Source organism: Helicoverpa armigera, chromosome 2 (genome assembly GCF_030705265.1).
Source record: "Helicoverpa armigera isolate CAAS_96S chromosome 2, ASM3070526v1, whole genome shotgun sequence".
Classification (NCBI taxonomy): domain Eukaryota; kingdom Metazoa; phylum Arthropoda; class Insecta; order Lepidoptera; family Noctuidae; genus Helicoverpa; species Helicoverpa armigera.
In genome coordinates, this window is record NC_087121.1 from 12275185 (window position 1) to 12294339 (window position 19155).

The 19155-nt window shown below is 40.6% G+C and overlaps 2 protein-coding genes across 2 annotated transcripts; both read left to right on the top strand.

The window, feature by feature from the left end:
• The first annotated feature begins 564 nt into the window (after positions 1-564).
• Positions 565-2889, top strand: LOC110378454 (actin, cytoplasmic A3a-like). Its single transcript, XM_021337727.3, has 3 exons — positions 565-724; positions 1406-1766; positions 1854-2889. The coding sequence occupies exons 2-3, from the start codon at positions 1417-1419 to the stop codon at positions 2632-2634; spliced, it is 1131 nt and encodes a 376-aa protein (XP_021193402.2). The 5' UTR covers positions 565-724; positions 1406-1416; the 3' UTR covers positions 2635-2889.
• A 13110-nt stretch (positions 2890-15999) lies between these two features.
• Positions 16000-18256, top strand: LOC135116671 (actin-5C). Its single transcript, XM_064040317.1, has 3 exons — positions 16000-16141; positions 16709-17069; positions 17157-18256. Exons 2-3 carry the CDS (start codon positions 16720-16722, stop codon positions 17935-17937), a joined length of 1131 nt encoding a protein of 376 aa, XP_063896387.1. The 5' UTR covers positions 16000-16141; positions 16709-16719; the 3' UTR covers positions 17938-18256.
• The last annotated feature ends 899 nt before the right edge of the window (positions 18257-19155 follow it).

The window sequence follows — 19155 nt, forward strand, 5'->3', positions numbered from 1 at the left end:
TACACAACCACTGATCAACAAACAGTTTGTTTTGTCTCGCCACTGGTTGTTAATCGTAATTCCTACACGAGTTTAGGTGGTCGTCAACGGCGACGGCTCGCTGTAGTCCAGTCACCTTCGGACGCACAAAAAGATCTTTGCACCAAGTCCGTGCAGCCACTGTAACATCCTACCTACTAGAATAAGATATCTCTCATCTTTAACGTCTGTTAGTAATGCTTTCTGCTCTTTTCATAATTATAATGAGAACATTTTCAACGGTAGACTATTAAACTAATTAAATATTTGTAGGTTAATGTTAGGCGTTAGTGGCAATTAGCGCAAAACAGCTGAATCATAGAGAAAGTACGGGGAGACTGAAGAGAAATTTCAGTGATTTAAAGAAGCGTATTGGTGACCCTGAGCGAGTGTTCGCGGTACGTGAGTGTTGCCGTGTACAGTCACACTGCTGCAGATAACGAGCAGTGCCGGTGTAATCGTTATCAACCGTATCGTTATCAACAGATTGTGGATAGAACACAGAGCGTTACCATATATGGTGACAAAAATTGAGGCAGCATCAGGCAGCCTGTGATTGGCGGAAAATAAATTGTAGCCGATAGTATGTGAACTCTGATAAGGCGCGTTTTATATAGTTTATCCTCAAGAGCCGGTTCTCATTTAGTGAGGTGTGCTTGACCGAAGCAGCACGAGTCGTACCTAGTCATTAACTTATTATTTAACAGTAAGTTTGTTTAGATTTATTTTTATTAAATCGTGGATTTTAATAATAAATTATTTTAAACTTTAATGTAAATAAAATTAAATAGCGTTTAGAGTCAGTGCTCGATTTTAAAGTACCACCTGTGGATACTAGTCGTTACATAACAACATTTTTACGTTATATAAGTGAAGTGCCTCTTGGATTTAGTGAACTGCCTCGACGATTTTGTGGCATTGATCTCTTCTACTAATTCGAGTCCTCTGGGTTCGATTCCCATTGCAGATAAAGTGGTTTTGGTGCATCACTTTTATAATTGTATTTTATTTAAAGTGGTTTTTTAATCGCATTATACTGTGGAGGATTAAATCGCATTGCATTTGTTTGTTTTCTTAAAAGAATTGTTGTTTTGCTGAGAAATTATAACTTAGGCGTTCCTTCATTTAATAAAAGTCTTGATATACCTACTTAACGTTTGGAGATAGTAACTAGATAACGTTTATCAGACGTACTTTTATCGCTGAGTTGGCTCAAGGCGTGACTCTTTAGAATTACCTAATTCGTATCTAGATATTTTATCTACGACTACCTAACTGTTAAAATAAATACGACATTGCGTCACTACGTATCTAATCAACTTACACCTTTTCCTCATAAAAAGTGTTTATACAATTCGGTGAAATCATGATTTAACTTTATTTTCAGACTAATTCAAAATGTGCGACGAGGAAGTTGCTGCGCTGGTAGTAGACAATGGATCCGGTATGTGCAAGGCCGGGTTCGCGGGCGACGATGCGCCCCGTGCCGTGTTCCCATCCATCGTGGGCAGGCCGCGCCACCAGGGCGTCATGGTCGGCATGGGACAGAAGGACTCGTACGTAGGTGACGAGGCCCAGAGCAAGAGAGGTATCCTCACGCTCAAGTACCCCATCGAGCACGGCATCGTCACCAACTGGGACGATATGGAGAAGATCTGGCACCACACCTTCTACAACGAGCTGCGTGTGGCGCCCGAGGAGCACCCCGTGCTGCTGACGGAGGCCCCCCTCAACCCCAAGGCCAACAGGTAGGTCCTCGTTCCCTCTGTGCACTGTGTACACAGTCCTGTAGCCGCGACCGCAGCCCCAGTCTGACCGTGCCCTTTGTTTCGCAGAGAGAAGATGACACAGATCATGTTCGAGACGTTCAACACGCCCGCCATGTACGTCGCCATCCAGGCTGTGCTGTCCCTGTACGCGTCCGGTCGTACCACCGGTATCGTGCTGGACTCCGGCGACGGTGTCTCGCACACCGTGCCCATCTACGAGGGTTACGCGCTGCCGCACGCCATCCTGCGTCTGGACTTGGCCGGCCGCGACCTCACAGACTACCTGATGAAGATCCTCACCGAGCGCGGCTACTCGTTCACCACCACGGCCGAGCGTGAGATCGTGCGCGACATCAAGGAGAAGCTCTGCTACGTCGCCCTCGACTTCGAGCAGGAGATGGCCACCGCCGCCTCCAGCAGCTCCCTGGAGAAGTCCTACGAACTTCCCGACGGACAGGTCATCACCATCGGTAACGAACGTTTCCGTTGCCCCGAGGCTCTCTTCCAGCCCTCATTCCTGGGTATGGAAGCCAACGGCATCCACGAGACCACCTACAACTCCATCATGAAGTGCGATGTTGACATCCGTAAGGACTTGTACGCCAACACAGTTCTGTCCGGAGGTACCACCATGTACCCTGGTATCGCTGACCGTATGCAGAAGGAGATCACAGCCCTGGCCCCGTCCACAATGAAGATCAAGATCATCGCGCCCCCAGAGAGGAAGTACTCCGTATGGATCGGAGGATCCATCCTGGCTTCCCTCTCCACCTTCCAACAGATGTGGATCTCCAAACAGGAGTACGATGAGTCTGGCCCCTCTATCGTCCACAGGAAGTGCTTCTAAGCGCCAAGTAAGACTATTCCTAATTTATGATGCCCTACACCAGGCCCCTGAATGGGCGGCTCAAATTACGCTTGTGATCTTTTATTTAAGTTCAGTATTTAAAAATAGGCTGTAAGGTATCGTAATATGCATATTACGTAATAATGAATGCGGAACATTGTCGATTCCGTATTTTTGACAAAGATTTTTATTTATTTATAAATCGTTACTAACCTGAACATTTTTAATAAAAGATAATTTATATACCGGTATAAATCTGCATTTTTCTTGCTTTCTATCCTCATCTCATTACCTTCGTATTTAGATTCGTAAGTGAAAGACGAGGCATCGTTTCTGAGAGTCATAATGACACGAGTGTGCACTTCTCACAAATAGTCGCAGACAGCTTTTAACTGGAGTTTCTAACTGCAAGTGCTAGTCATTGACCGTTCCATTTTACATATTTTAGCTCATATTTATGCGGTAACGGAACTCAACGTCCGCAACTTTATCATGGCTGTTTTATTATATAATGTTCTCCATTACTACTAATCATACATCGTATCGATTTTACAAGCTGTAATAAAGCGAATTGATAAATGTTTATCGCTAGAAATTCCTTCGTAGAAAATAATAATGCTTAAGGTTTTATGGCGATAAGAACCAGATCAGTATTTCCAATTGATAAAATATAAATAGTATCAGTAGCTAGGCTGTTACTACGTAGAAGCACGAGCTACCTACCATCTACCTAATTGGTATAATTAGCACTTCTAGCGAACAAAGCAATATTCGTGATGCATTTAATATCACTAATGGAATATTGTAGGAACGTGGGCGAGGCCGCCATAACTCTATTAGAATAGGGAAAACCGCACCTTATTAGCTTTTCAGGCAACGAACAGGATATTAAGCCCTCGAGTTACGTAGTTACAAGTATTTTTAGCTCCAAATGGAATTCCCATTAGTAAATAATATTACCATTTATATCGCGGAAGAATTTGTCCTAATAAAGTATCTTCTATGTTTGCAAGCTCTTTGGATTTAAAGGTACCTATAGAAGACCTTATTCCATTAATGTCAAGGCATTCTTTCTTCATTATCAATTTGATATGCAAGTTCTACAAACCCAGTTCAATATCATAATTATTATCGAGTGTTTTCTTTATCGAAATGCTCATTTAGATATCATTTATCTTTCTTTCATGACCATTATGATCATAATTCCCTTGAAGCGTCCATGAAGGTAGCGATTGATTACACCTGCCTACTTACATACTTCAATTTCTAATAATTACGATTAAATTATTATCGTAATATTGATGTCATAAAGCTCTCTATAGTTTCCCCTAGCGATTTCTCCAACCGGGTGAAATATCTAGACACACGGCAGTGTGTCCGCCAAGTTCGAGCAAAAAAAGCGACACACCGGCCGTGGGTTATATTACACGAACCATTTCGGGCCAAATTCGACCCCCCTATAACTCAAAATCTATTTTATTTACGCATACCAAATTTCTAGTATCTGTTGAGACCCCCTCACTTATCTAAAATACAAAATTTCATTAATATACCTATTGTAGGTCTTGAGATATTGACGTCAGAAAATCGCTATTTTTACTATACACTCACTGATTGACTGACTGACTGACTGACTCACTCATCAAAAACCTAGACCACTTCCAATGGTCGTATTGACTTGAAATTTGGCATGGAGGTAGGTCTTTATGTCAAGGTAAAGGGAAAAATCTGAAAATGGCCAAGTGTGAGTCGGTTTCAAAATAATGAAGGTGTTTTATACCCGGTGTAAATTTATACCCCTAAGGAACTAAAACGAAATAAATTTATCTATATTTATATAATATATCTTCGAATGGTCGTACCGATCTGAAATTCGTTACAAAGGTTTGTATTAAGTCAAAGTAAAGTAAAAATCTGATCTGAAAAAGACCAAGTGTGCGTCAGTTTTGAAAATAACGAATGTGTAACTTTGATCCACGATCATAATATATGATAACATGTCATATCAGTCAGTTGGTAAATCTAGTCCATTTAGTTAATCTTGTTCATTTCTTTGTAAGAAGCATAAATCTGAAAGATAGTATAAATGAGACATTTCCTTAACTAACTTAATCATAAGAAAAAAATAAAATAATCAACCTTACAAAAATAAATGAAATCCCACCCAAAACAATAATGTGAAAGACTGCCAAGTTCGATAATATGGGAATGCTTCGCCTATAAAAGAAGTGAGATCTGAATAAGTACCAAGTTCCATAGTTACATATACCTCAGTTCAAAATAGATACTTTTTAATGATGTTACTTGGCAAGTTTTAATAGAAAATTAAATACTTGATTCATTGCGTTTAGTAGGTTTATGGTGTGTGAAAACTTGCCAAGTAGCATCATTAAAAAGTAACTATTTTGAACTGAGGTATATGTAGCTATGGAACTTGGTACTTATTCAGATCTCACTTCTTTTATAGGCGAAGCATTCCCATATTATCGAACTTGGCAGTCTTTCACATTATTGTTTTGGGTGGGATAAATACATACATGAATTAATCTCCATACCAATTCCGCTTTTTAATTATATTTTCGGAACGGTTTTCTAATCTAGTTGGGTACTGTTTAATTTAACCAAATTAATAGAAACTATGCTGATTTTTTTCGAAATGTGAAAATCACTCGATATTCACATGGAATTTGTTTTGGTCGATGTTCTGTTTACTAATAGATGCGTTCGCGTTCCATTCACCTCGCGTCCCTACGTGGGATAGCGTGAAGTTTTTAATAGCTGACCTAGAGCAGTGTATAGTCGAAATCCTAAAATACACGGTTTATAATTAGACGGACACACCCACCACGTTCGTTTCGTCTCATGCGTGATGACGTCACGGGTAGCCGGTGCAGGAGTTTGAAGCCGGCGCGTCATGTGGCCCTTGGCTGAATGCGTTTGGTGCTCTTGCCAACAAAGTGTATTGGACTCGAATGATGGTTGTAGCGGATATTTATAGAATGAATGTTGCCGTAGTCGTTAGTCGTTAGTATTGATCGATAAGGGAAACATTTCGGCGCGTGTTAGTTTAATGATGGTGTTCATTTATCGGGAGGTTATTTTTATGTTTGATTCGTCTAGTTTTTATACCAAGCTTGGGCGGAGTTTCACCTGTTTCAGCAAACATTTTCTTCTTTTTCAATTTACTATCTACTGGTAGGTAGTAACCAAATCTGGAAGTAACTAACGGTTGTTAAAACATAGGTACAAATACAATGTTAAGGGCCTTACTACAAAAACTTTAAACCCTGTTTTACACTTGTCTAATAAAATTTTGGCTGCAAAATGAACCATATGTCAACGTCATAATTTGACATTTTTTTAAACAAGGCATAAACTGACGTTTAAAAGTTTTTGTGGTAAGACGGTAAGGGCCTTACTACAAAAACTTTAAACCCTGTTTTACACTTGTCTAATAAGATTTTGGTTGCAAAATGAACCATATGTCAACGTCATAATTTGACATTTTTTTAGACAAGGCATAAACTGACGTTTAAAAGTTTTTGTGGTAAGACGGTAAATGTTTAGCAAACCACTCTGTCTGGTCCATGGGGAGTGAGGGATGAGGGAGCAATTGCACGCAGATGTGTATTTGAGTGAGTGAGGGGGGCCAATGGACATGCACGATGGTATACCAATGAGTTTGTATGCAGCATTGCAGCTTTCAAACATATAGGATAGGTAGATACCATGTAACTGGCTGGAAATATTTTGACCATAGATTCAAGCTCGGAATAACAGATGCGTTCTATTTTTAATTTATTGTATGAGCCTAGATTGTTCCATTATCCCTAAGTAATAATGCTTTTGGGCGAGTAATTTCGAACCCATTACGTTTAGGGTAACGAGGGTCTGACAGCGGGATGCCTACCCGCAGGATGTTATTAAAGATTTTTTTGTGGTATGTTTGGTTAATCTGTGAATTATGTGCAAACCGTAACATCGCCAGTAAGTATAAGTTTTTAATTTTCGGTTAACCGTAAAGTGTTAGATTCGAATTTAGTAGCTAGATTAAGAAGCTGCTAAATTAGATAACTATTGCGTATCAACATTAGCTTCACTTCTACACTCAATATCATGTCTGATTATAATCTAGTCACATTTTCCACATCCCATCGTACATCCAGCGAATATTCCAGAAACATGCAAAACCTATTCCGACCACGCAGACATCCCATCTCGTATACATATGTCGGTTCTCGTACATCGCGTCAAATATTCACCGCATGAAATCTGCCGACACCCTCACGCACACATGCATAGCGCCCTCCCTGATGCGGCGAGGGTCAAGGGCGAGAGCGGGCGGACGATCGATCCTTCACCCAGCCCCGGATCTAGGGGGGGGCAAGCCGGGGCCCATGCCCCGGGCGGCAAATTCAGGGGGCGGCAAAATCAGGCGGCTGCGTGATTTTAAATCCTACATCACAGATTACCATAATAGTTACCTACAGGGCCGTCTTAACCTATGGTGCAGGGTGTGCGAATAACCCGGGCGCCTCGGTCTCAGGGGCCCCGCGGGGCGCCCCACCACCAGAAAATGTCGATGAAATTACACCCGTTTGATAAGGAAGTTCCACATAGTGTCATGATACTGACAAGCAAAGTTTCTAAAAAAGTCGCCTTCGCTTTGTTTAATTGATCATTTTGATTATTTTTCACTTTTAACATCCTCCAACTAAGTGAAAAAAATTCTCGCTCGCTACGCTCGCGACTAAATGACAATGTACGCGCTCTTTTTCTGATGGTTTACTATTTTTATTGACGCACCGAATCAACGAACACTAATGACACTCGCTCTAATCACGGTTTTTTTTTATTTGTACATAATTCCCAGTTTAATTTGTGAGTCTTCAAACAAATAACTAAAAAAATTCGCGCTCGCTTCGCTCGCGGCTACTTGTTGCTTAACAATGTACTTAATCAGGTACTTTTGTGTCGTAGGCACAAAAAAGGACAATGGGCACAAATGTATGGGACCTGGTATACCCCACCAATAGCGATGTCATACATATCATTAGATAGGTCTTTTTATGTAGAACAATATTTACTATGACAGCTTTGCTGAAATGTTTGTCCGTTCTGAGATATAGATCAAAAACTGTGCAAAAATTAAACTAAAGTTAACTTAATAATCTATTGATATCTCAAGTTTTTAGAGGAAAAACTAAGTTCCACTAAGTGTAAGTCTCTTGAGCCCTACCTGGTGTGGCCGTTAGGGTCCATAATTGTTACTATTATTTAGCATTTCAACCTTATACTGTACCAACTGGAACTGGACATAATGATAAACCCCACCAATAACAAAGTCATACATATCGATGGATAGGTCTTTTTAACTGGAACAACATTTACTATGACAGATTTGTTCTATTATTTGTCCGTTCTGAGAAATAGATAAAATACAAACTTAAAATTAAATAGTGATAATTAGTGTTTAAAGGAAAATCTATGTATGTCTTCGATGTACTAAGTAGCTGCTGTGAGTCTGCATTTGTTACTATATTTAGCAGCAATATCCAGTTGGTACCTACAGTATAATATTGAAATGCTAAATAATAGTAACAATTATGGACCCTAACGGACACAACAGGTAAGACTCAAGAGACTTACACTTAGTGGAACTTAGTTTTTCCTCTAAAAACTTGAGATATCAATAGATTATTAAGTTAATTTTAGTTTAATTTTTGCACAGTTTTTGATCTATATCTCAGAACGGACAAACATTTCAGCAAAGCTGTCATAGTAAATGTTGTTCTACATAAAAAGGCCTATCCAATGATATGTATGACATCGCTATTGGTGGGGTATACCAATCTGCCCAATGTCCTTTCGCGCTCGCTTCGCTCGCGCAATATTATGCAAACGTGCCCTTGTTAACTTCATAAGTCAAATCTACGCTGCCTTACCTTCTAAGTCAAATGTAGCAAAAATAACTTTTTGTGTACATTAATCTGTCTCGACTCTCATTACTTAAACCTGGCCAACAGTTTGAGCCTACAATGATTTGAACACTTTTTTATAGTCTAATATTTACCTACCAAAAAAGTTACAATCGTTGGTGAAAATAAACATAAGTAGGTAGGTAGGCGGGGCGGCATTTTTCAGTTTTTGCCCCGCCTAAAATAAATTGAAGATCCGGGGCTGCCTTCACCCCCCTCGCAACCCGCCCTTACCCCGTTCACACCCGCCCCGGCTAGACTGGTATGCGGTTTCAAACCAACTTACGAACGCAAGTCTTTTGAACCTTATTTTTTCTCGAATAAGGATCGTAAACCTTGTCGTTGTCCAGACGAAAGTCTTGGTATCAATCAGTGTCTTTGCTGAAATTGAATTCGTCTGGAATTTCGCTACTTTTCTTTTTCGGGCTTTTAGATTTTTTCTGGCAGGTCCTAGGTATGTATATGAGATACCTCTCTATGTATGTTGCAATAATTTTGCCTCCAAAATTTTTTGAGGAAATTAAGATTCGTAGACAACGACATCTATGTCAGTGATAATGTTACCTTTTTTTTAAAATTATTTATGCCACCCAAAAACAAAAAAATAACTGAATTCAAAATGAAAAAGAACACACACAAATTGAAAGGCGCTGTTTCACCCCGCATAGCCAAAATCCATCTCTGTTACCTTTCAATGACAGGTGGATAAAAAATGCACACAAAAGGACAACCTACCCGTTTGCCCTTCATCACAGACGGTCTTATATCAGAGGCCCATATTAATTAATCTTACCAGCCAACATTATATCTTGTGCAATTGTAATAAGACCTACTTTGGCTATTAAGGTCTTATTGTTCGTATATGGCTGGACTTCTAAATCTGGAAGTAGGCCAGTTTGCATCAGATCGCAGTCCAGTGACGCGATCATACGTGAAATGTGATCATGGACAATTAAGTTCTGGCCTACTTACAGCTGAATTGCAACTAATAGGAGTTGGAAATTGCCTACACAAAATGCCTCTCTCACTCCACGCACGAGTAAAATAAGTACCTCATTCATAATAAAAGAGAATTTTAGAAGAAATACTTAGGCATTTCATAACATTGTTGTATGAAACTATATGTAAATGGTAAACCATGATAGGTTTTGTGCCGGATTTATGTTTGGTTCACACTATTCTGACAACATGTGGTAACAGTTTTGATAGGTACACATACGTTCCATCTTATTGTGCCTGGCCTGTTCCCAGTGTTATTTGGAGTCGGCGCAATTATGTTATCCACTTCCATTCCTCTCTGGCAGCCGTCATACTGACATTCACTGTCATCTTATCCACAGAAAATTTATCCACATTTTCTTAAGTCTTCATCACATTGTGATCATTGCATTTCATAGGTACTTACTCAAATCATTACATGTCTGTTAAAAAAAGAATTCCTAAGTAAGCAAATACGAAACGCGGAAATCAATTTTGCTAGAGCATTATTGTCGTCCCCATTTTTGCCGACTTAACAGAAAGTTGACAAGCGTGCACTTTTGCACACCCTCAATTGGAATTCAGCTCAATCAGTAAACCTACATACATTCAAATTACATAATACTGTTTTATAACAAGTAAACAAGTTGCCAAGATACTCCATAATCGATATATGTAACAGCCAAAATTGAGATTCGGAATACCTACATCACGTTTCGTATGGCACTTGGCACTTTCTTGATCGTGATCAGCATTTCACCGCGATCATTTGTGAGCAGAAACTAAAATTCCGGTATATTTTCTCGAGATATTATTGCAAGATCATTAATTAGAAATCATCTCTCTTATTATTTCTTGACGTAAAAAGAAACTTAGATCGACGATATCATAATGATTTCTGGTGTTCGGAAATTTGGAATTACGTATAACGGATAATAATATTTTGATTCATCTATTTCTTGAGGACTCAGATATATCAAGTAGGTGGTTACAATAGGTAAATAACATCTTAGAAGAAGAAGAGTTTATTACTTTAGCCACGATATTTAAACTGTGCTTTAGCCAAGGCTGCAAGCGACAAACGAAAGTCAAAGCAGCCCGTTTATAAGAAGAGGTAACCAAATGAAGTTTACTGAAGAATTTCTGCACGTACTATATCCAGAGGAAGCAAACTAGAGATTAAGTCCACCTTCGGCTATAATAGTCATTTAAAATAAAACCATTTTACCTATACCTATTACAGCAATCGAATATCTTCAGTTACATAATTCGGTTGACCCCTGTGAAGAAAGAAGGTCCAATGAAAAATGAACGCTGAAAACTTCTCTTGAACTAGGCTTGAACTCACGACCCAAGAGGACATGACTTTAGGATAACCTACTTATAAGGTCAATAGCAGAAAACTTGGCAAGCAAAAACTGAACCTGCGTAGGACAAGTGATACAATTATAAAATAATGAATTTCTAAAATTATTTTATAAAATGTGTCATGTGTCATGTCATAAAAAATCAGTTGTTTATGTATTTTCTAATTCGTAATCGTGGTAAAATGATATCATTTCAGAGGTAAGGAATTAACGTCTGGATTCCTCGTACCTCCTATTTTAAATAAACGATTCCAAATAAAAAACAAACAAGTTATAATAAAAAATCCACGTAAAATACCTACGTGTCTGCCTACTAATATAACTTACTTATAGGCAAAATGAATAACAAGTGTCCTTTAGGTTCTACAATATTACACACATTCATGATTCATATCGAACCAAGAATACTACAAATTACGTATTCCGATACCGAAACATTTTACAATACAATGGCCAACGTGTTTGTATTCTATGCGATGCGCAAGAGTTTCCTTCGTTGACTCATTTCTCACAGGCTTCGATGTGGAAGTGGCGACTTCTCTATTATATCTTTAGATGTTTTTATATATTTTATGGTTTCTGTTGTGAATAAAAACTTTGTTTCTAATATAAGGTGGTTATTTTTTAGGGTTCCGCACCCAAGGTAAAAATGGGACCCTAGTTGCTTTGATTTAATTACTGAAATAAATTTGAACTACTAGGTACCGATTACAGCAAACAAAAGCATCATTATATAATATACTGACTTTCAATAACTTTGAAAACACATCGTTTACCGCTGATTCAATGTTGACTAACAAATGAAGGGAATAAATGATTAAAAACTTGTTAATTTCAAGTACACTCATTTGATATATCCGCTGTGATTCACTGTCATGTAGTTAAAAAGATAAATAAAGACCACTTATTTAAGAGATGTGTCATACATCCATAATTTCATACAAAACATGTTGTTTGATCAAATGTTTTCAATCTATGGAAATATTTCTATAATCAACGCCACGTAACTACGTCATTTCAAGAAAAAACCTTGATGGATGATAAAATATACCTGTACGCTCAAATATTTCTTCTATTGTATCATAGGGGTCCTAAACGTATCAAATAACAACCCACATAGTTATGTAATACCTACTTATAAAAAATTACTAACTTCGATACGGTATGTCTATGTTATTTACTGAACAAATTGAAGTAGCGAACCACAGCATATACCAATCATTATTCATTTATATTCTTAGTGCCTATCTTAGTGCAAATTTAAAATTTTTAAGAAATGGACTGAATAAATGAGATTTTGAAAGTATGAATAGTACGATAACCCGCAAAAAGCAATCAGAGCATGCGAGCATTTTTATATTAATTTGAAAATTATTGTGATCATTCAGCAGAGGTCACTGAACTGAATTTTTATGATACCTATGAAGTCGTAGAAGTGGATGAAATTGCTACTGAAGAAAAAATATCGGCGGATTTAACTGTTGCTTGAACGGCATATCTTGACGAAATTCATTCAAATCATACTGAATCAGGCTTAGCGGAACCACAAACAAGATAAAACAAGTCGTTAATAAATGGGAAACAAATATCATTAACAAAAACATATTGCTAATGAAGAGAGTCCATTAGAAAGTAAATATTTTTGGCATACCGTACGCTCTAGATTAATTCTTATCTTATTGATGTTGCTCATCGTTCAAATCATTGAAAAATTAACTTGTTAGTTTGAAAACTAAATACCTATTTAAGAAATTAAATTTAACAAAGAGAAACAAGGAAGTGGCTCTCTCTGTAGTTTTGCCTTTTCCAAAAGTTTTTAAAAAAACCTTGAAGGTAAATTAAATTATTGGTGAATTATTATTATTTTTTGTAATGGTGAACCAATTTTTGAGTTCCGCATCAGACACCTCATACTTGAAGCTGTTCGTTTTATGTCCTGCCTGCTACTGCATTTTCATGATGAGTAAGGTGTGGCAAGGCAGAACAATATGTACCTACAGTACACTGTGTTGCTAGAATTTCTGGATATTCTATGACCATGCCTGTCTTTCTATATGTAGTACCACAAAGCAGCTTGTTTTGGAAACATTAGCTAGCTATTGTTTGTAAACTTCTGCTGTAACGATGTCACCACCATGTACTGGTGTATGTAAAAACGTGTTACTTAGTTATTAGTCATCCGCGGGTCATAACTTACGAGGAACTAAATTAGTGGACTCCGCCGAGTCAACTGTATTGACTCATCGTCGTAGTACGCATGTGCGTGACTCATAGCATTTGCCCGGCCAGCATTGCCCGGAACAGATTTTACGCGGGTTAATCTACTCTAAACAACTGTTTAATGCCAAAGGTTAAGTAAGACACCGTGCTTAGCAACGTAACTATCACTGCAACATTTCTATAAACTTTCATCGAATCATTACAATTTTAAAATTAACAGAAAGTGTTGGCTGCGCTGCTCTCACGTTTTTTGCTCGGTTCAGTATTGCACTAACAGTGCAACTGAGTTTCTTTCTAGACAAGGCTAATAAGTTAACCGTGGATAGATTGAGATCTCAAACGCGACAAACGCATAGGTAGGTAGCAATTGAATGAGCAAAAAAATGCAACTACTGAATCAGTGTCACGTAGAAAGATTACAACGACTCTTCAATGGATTCGCCTAAGTAATATCCATCGGAAATGCGTTTAAATTGCCCTTTGTGTTGAGCTAAGTAAGCAGGGACATAATAAATAGTTAACCGACAACCCTTCGCTGGTGCGTCACTGCACAGATAATGTGCAGACAGTAGAATGACTCCAGTTGATGACTCATTGGCGTGATATTTGTGTCTCCAAGTGTCCTGTGGACGCATTTACATTTTTTATATTGATAAAATAAAAGTTGCTGTTGGCTGCCTGTCCAATAAAACTCTGTTATTGGTTCTAACATCACAGCTAGTAATATGAATTATATTCCAAATAGACTTAATTAAAAATAATTTCGTTTAATTTTAGCGTCGTGTTTGAGGGTCGTGACAAAAACGTAATGCCAATTTATTGTTATTATTTATGCTCTACTGGATTAGATAAGAGAGTTCATTGCTCAACTTGAATGGGAAACATTATTTCAATGTGTAAGAGTCTAGACTGTATCATATATCTTGGCAGTAGTCCTTGGCTCAGTGCTTGGCAAGTGGGATCAAGAGAAACCACTGGTTTCTCTTTTAATGTCTCCTAGTTTTCATGCCTTTAAATATTTTATTTGGCCCTTGTTGCAATAAAGGAAAGTGGACGCTTAAGATTATTGGCATGATTTTTTAAATGTAGATAGATAGGTTTTTAAGTCTAATTTCAATGACCGGTATAATATTGCCCTGCTATGAATATCTTGGAGATTTATATTTTTTAGGGTTCCGTACTCCGCCGTCCGTCCGTCTGTCCAGGCTGCATCTCAAGAATCATGACAGCTGAATATAAATAGCTAGCTGGGATACTTTAGGGGGCTTCCATAAAACAAACGTGATTTTTTCAAGATAATGATACGGAACCCTTCGTGCGCGAGTCCGACTTCATTTAGTTTACTTATATATCTACCCAATTATTATGATTTAGTCAGATAAATGTATTCAACTGCGGTCGGTAGATACCTTTGACATAGCTGATAGCAGTACTTACCTATCTAGCAAGCAGCATCAACTACATAGGCAAAAATTAATAGACATGATAGCACCTAGATAAATGTTCTGCTGGTTTAAAGTTTAAGATACCTATTTTATCTACGTATAAACATGTAAGTGGAAAAAATCAATTACAGCTAGGCACGCGACAAGTTATTTCATATTAAACGGCTAGTTTAAGTAATCGTAAAATAGTCTCGTGCTGTATCGCATCATACAACCTTCATAACTTGGCTAAGTTAATGCCGCTTTGCACTGCAGACGATAGGTATTGAATGGAATCACTTCGCTACTAGACACAAACACAAGCGCAACTTTTTTGTTTGTGTTGGTGTGCGACATGTACACAACGACCGTTGCCACCGGGCACCAATCAGAGCTCAGAATTTTACCCATTCCCATATATGGTAAGGCCATCGGTTGCGGCAAGCGGGGAACTTGGGCGAGTCCATTTCTGAGTAAAAAATAATTACATTCCTTTTTCGAATAGTAACAATTGCATGACATCTGTCAGTTAGGTTTGTCAGCGGGTGCATTTTGTAGGTCGTTTTGATAGTTTTCGCGGCGTAATTAGTAGGAAAATTTTGTTATATTTGGCACCTACAGAGGTCCGTTGGGCGAGTCGATTGAATCGCGGGGCGCCGGCGTACGGCGTATTCTAGTGAAGCAGATCGACCGACCTCCCCGAGCGAGCAGGCAACAGAAAGAAACCGGCCGGCATTCATTTCTCACGGTTCGCGATCGCTGCGGTTATTGTCTCTTCGAAAAACTATTATTACTGGTAAGTAAACGCTTTTTAATATATTTACTGACTGGTTTTATAAACTAAGTACGCTGTGTATTTATGTCATGTTTCCAAAAAGGCAAGTTTTATATAATTTAAGGCTATTTGATGGAAACGTTGGAGGTTATCTCCTTACTGTGCAAAATTAATGTAGTAAATGCTTAGATAGAATAATACTATTTGTCAAATGAATTGTAAGTGTCAACTGTGAGGTTGACGAGTGTGCACCACGATGCTGTGATGCACACTTGCAGATAAGCGCCACTTGCTATCTGCACCCGCGGCGCGCGGAGAGCACAGCTGTCTTTTTGGAAGTGTGCCAATAAGCATTGAACTTTCGTTATCATCTATTTATTAAGTAAGTGAAACAGTGCATTACTGTCTGAAGCGTCCGTCTGATCGCTAAATGTTCAATGTGAGCGCCGGGTGGGATCTCGTCGTTATCAAGCGGCGCGCTATCAGAGGCGGGGGCGAGGGGCGAGGGCGGCGCGCGCAGGCTCCTGCCGCGGAATACCATATATGGCCACGAAAACTCACGTATTGTGCCGTACTGTGCGATTGGTGGAGAAGTCGCCGCGGCGGGGTAGGGGCGCCCCGATAACCAGCCTCATTTATATACTCTGCCTGCCGCGCTCGCCGACATTCCACGAAGTGAGCTCGAGCAGTGGTGTTGTGCAGCATTTACCGAGGCTGTGCAATAGCAACTTAATTTATTTATTTATTAGGACTATTTAATTAAAAGTAAGTTGATACAGATGTGCCTTCATTTTGTGATGTTTAGTGATAATTTAGTGGCGTGAGAAAAAGTGCAATCCCATTAGTGTGTGCGGGTCAGTGACACGTCGCTAGGGTTGGGCCGCGTGACGCCGGCCGGGAGTCTGGGATAGCCGGTTGCGGTAGGGCGTGGTCGGGACTCGGGGCTCCAACTTACACTTAGCAATATCTGAACTTGAGCGACCATCAATCCAATTAGAAAGTAACTCATCTTGTGAACGACTTTCTCGGTCGGTAAGAGCGGAGCCCCGACTTTGTGAAATGTGGTGATGCCGCGTCATGTGCCACGTTTTTTCCACCATGCCTACCGCCAGCCTTTTATACCTAGCCTTATTTGGTTTCAATTTGCGACATCGACGCCCACTTAGCATTGTCCCGTGATGGTTGCGTGTGGGTCTTCTACCCACAGACTACATAAATGGTTGCGATTGGATCGAATCCTCAGCCTGCCTTACTTAGTTGTTACTTAGGTACTTAGTTCTAATTCCTCAGTCAGTACTAAGTAAAACTTATTTTTAATTCTGTTAATTTCAGACTAATTCAAAATGTGCGACGAGGAAGTTGCTGCGCTGGTAGTAGACAATGGATCCGGTATGTGCAAGGCCGGGTTCGCGGGCGACGATGCGCCCCGTGCCGTGTTCCCATCCATCGTGGGCAGGCCGCGCCACCAGGGCGTCATGGTCGGCATGGGACAGAAGGACTCGTACGTAGGTGACGAGGCCCAGAGCAAGAGAGGTATCCTCACGCTCAAGTACCCCATCGAGCACGGCATCGTCACCAACTGGGACGATATGGAGAAGATCTGGCACCACACCTTCTACAACGAGCTGCGTGTGGCGCCCGAGGAGCACCCCGTGCTGCTGACGGAGGCCCCCCTCAACCCCAAGGCCAACAGGTAGGTCCTCGTTCCCTCTGTGCACTGTGTACGCAGTCCTGTAGCCGCGACCGCAGCCCCAGTCTGACCGTGCCCTTTGTTTCGCAGAGAGAAGATGACACAGATCATGTTCGAGACGTTCAACACGCCCGCCATGTACGTCGCCATCCAGGCTGTGCTGTCCCTGTACGCGTCCGGTCGTACCACCGGTATCGTGCTGGACTCCGGCGACGGTGTCTCGCACACCGTGCCCATCTACGAGGGTTACGCGCTGCCGCACGCCATCCTGCGTCTGGACTTGGCCGGCCGCGACCTCACAGACTACCTGATGAAGATCCTCACCGAGCGCGGCTACTCGTTCACCACCACGGCCGAGCGTGAGATCGTGCGCGACATCAAGGAGAAGCTCTGCTACGTCGCCCTCGACTTCGAGCAGGAGATGGCCACCGCCGCCTCCAGCAGCTCCCTGGAGAAGTCCTACGAACTTCCCGACGGACAGGTCATCACCATCGGTAACGAACGATTCCGTTGCCCTGAGGCTCTCTTCCAGCCCTCATTCTTGGGTATGGAAGCTTGTGGCATCCACGAGACCACCTACAACTCGATCATGAAGTGCGATGTCGACATCCGTAAGGACTTGTACGCCAACACAGTTCTGTCCGGAGGTACCACCATGTACCCTGGTATCGCCGACCGTATGCAGAAGGAGATCACAGCCCTGGCCCCGTCCACAATGAAGATCAAGATCATCGCGCCCCCAGAGAGGAAGTACTCCGTATGGATCGGTGGATCGATCCTCGCCTCCCTCTCGACCTTCCAGCAGATGTGGATCTCGAAACAGGAGTACGACGAGTCTGGCCCCTCTATTGTGCACAGGAAGTGCTTCTAAGCGAGCCGCGACACGCTGCCGACAGCAGCCCGCGGCCCGGCCGGTCCCGCGGCCGGCTGCTCAATTCAGGCTTGTAATCTCCGTTAATTTAATTGTACGTAAGATATTATTGTAATTAAATCGTAATAGTGACGGCAGGACGGAGCGCGGCGCCGCGGGCGCGCTACGACCGCCGGCCTCGGTACTGCACTCGCCAAAGGATCTTTTGTAATCTCATGAATGATGATTGTATGTGCTGAAACGGATAAGACTACTTTCTTACTAGGTCATTTATAAATTATAAAAAATGATGAAAATACAAAAAAAAATCTGAAAAATTTTCCTGTCTTTTCTTTCATTCACCTTACACATACATTTCCATTGTAAATACGATACAAAATGTATCATGATATCAAAGCGCAACGACCGACATTGACCCATGTACGAAAATAGAACGAACTTGATCAGAAATAGCTGGCCGCAATACTGCAGCCATGTTTATTTATCTTACACGCTGTAGGGATGCTACCTCACAGAAATAGATACGACATACATACACACAACCATAAAAGGCAGTGGAATGCTAAGATCTCTTCTCGACCATAGGCTTCCACTACCATTTGATAGGTACGACACCATTATTGCACAGAACTTGAAAGATAAGTCCGTTTTCGTAGTGAGTAATGATTAGGAGTTTAGTTTCGTCTGGGTTATGTAGTCGTGTAGTACCTAGTAAACGTAGAATTGAAGAGCCTTCAAGACTTATTTTTATTGCAGGCTTATTGAAAACTGCACGTTAGGTCGATTTGGGAAAAAGGATTTGATGGTGATAAGTTAGCAGACAAGTTCCTTCTCTGCCTGTGACCAGAAGTGAGACGATCAAAAGGCTGCTTTCTCATTCATCACTGTGCGACTAGTTTTTGTATGTGATGGCAGATTTTCGCGGTGTAACAGTCATGGTATACGACGCAATTTGAACGAATTAGTAGGTACGTAATTAGATACCGTTGCAGGGGGTGTGTACCTAAATGACGTTAGTGTATCATGCACCTATGAATCCGGAATAGATTTTGCACTGCGGTGTAGATTTTAGGCGTAGCGCAGGTATTTAATATCCACACGTCCCCAACGGAGGCCAATTTATGATTAGCAACAGAGCCATTTTACACTTCTGTGTTTAAGTAGGTAACTAAAGCTAACTCTTAGATAATCCATCAGCTCTTACTAGGTGCATTGATT

Excerpts from the sequence above, each read along its gene's own strand:
- LOC135116671 (XM_064040317.1), top strand. The coding sequence starts at position 16,720 with ATGTGCGACGAGGAAGTTGCTGCGCTGGTAGTAGACAATGGATCCGGT. Across the intron at positions 17,070-17,156 it reads CTCAACCCCAAGGCCAACAG|AGAGAAGATGACACAGATCA; the intron begins GTAGGTCCTCGT and ends TTTGTTTCGCAG.
- LOC110378454 (XM_021337727.3), top strand. The coding sequence starts at position 1,417 with ATGTGCGACGAGGAAGTTGCTGCGCTGGTAGTAGACAATGGATCCGGT. Across the intron at positions 1,767-1,853 it reads CTCAACCCCAAGGCCAACAG|AGAGAAGATGACACAGATCA; the intron begins GTAGGTCCTCGT and ends TTTGTTTCGCAG.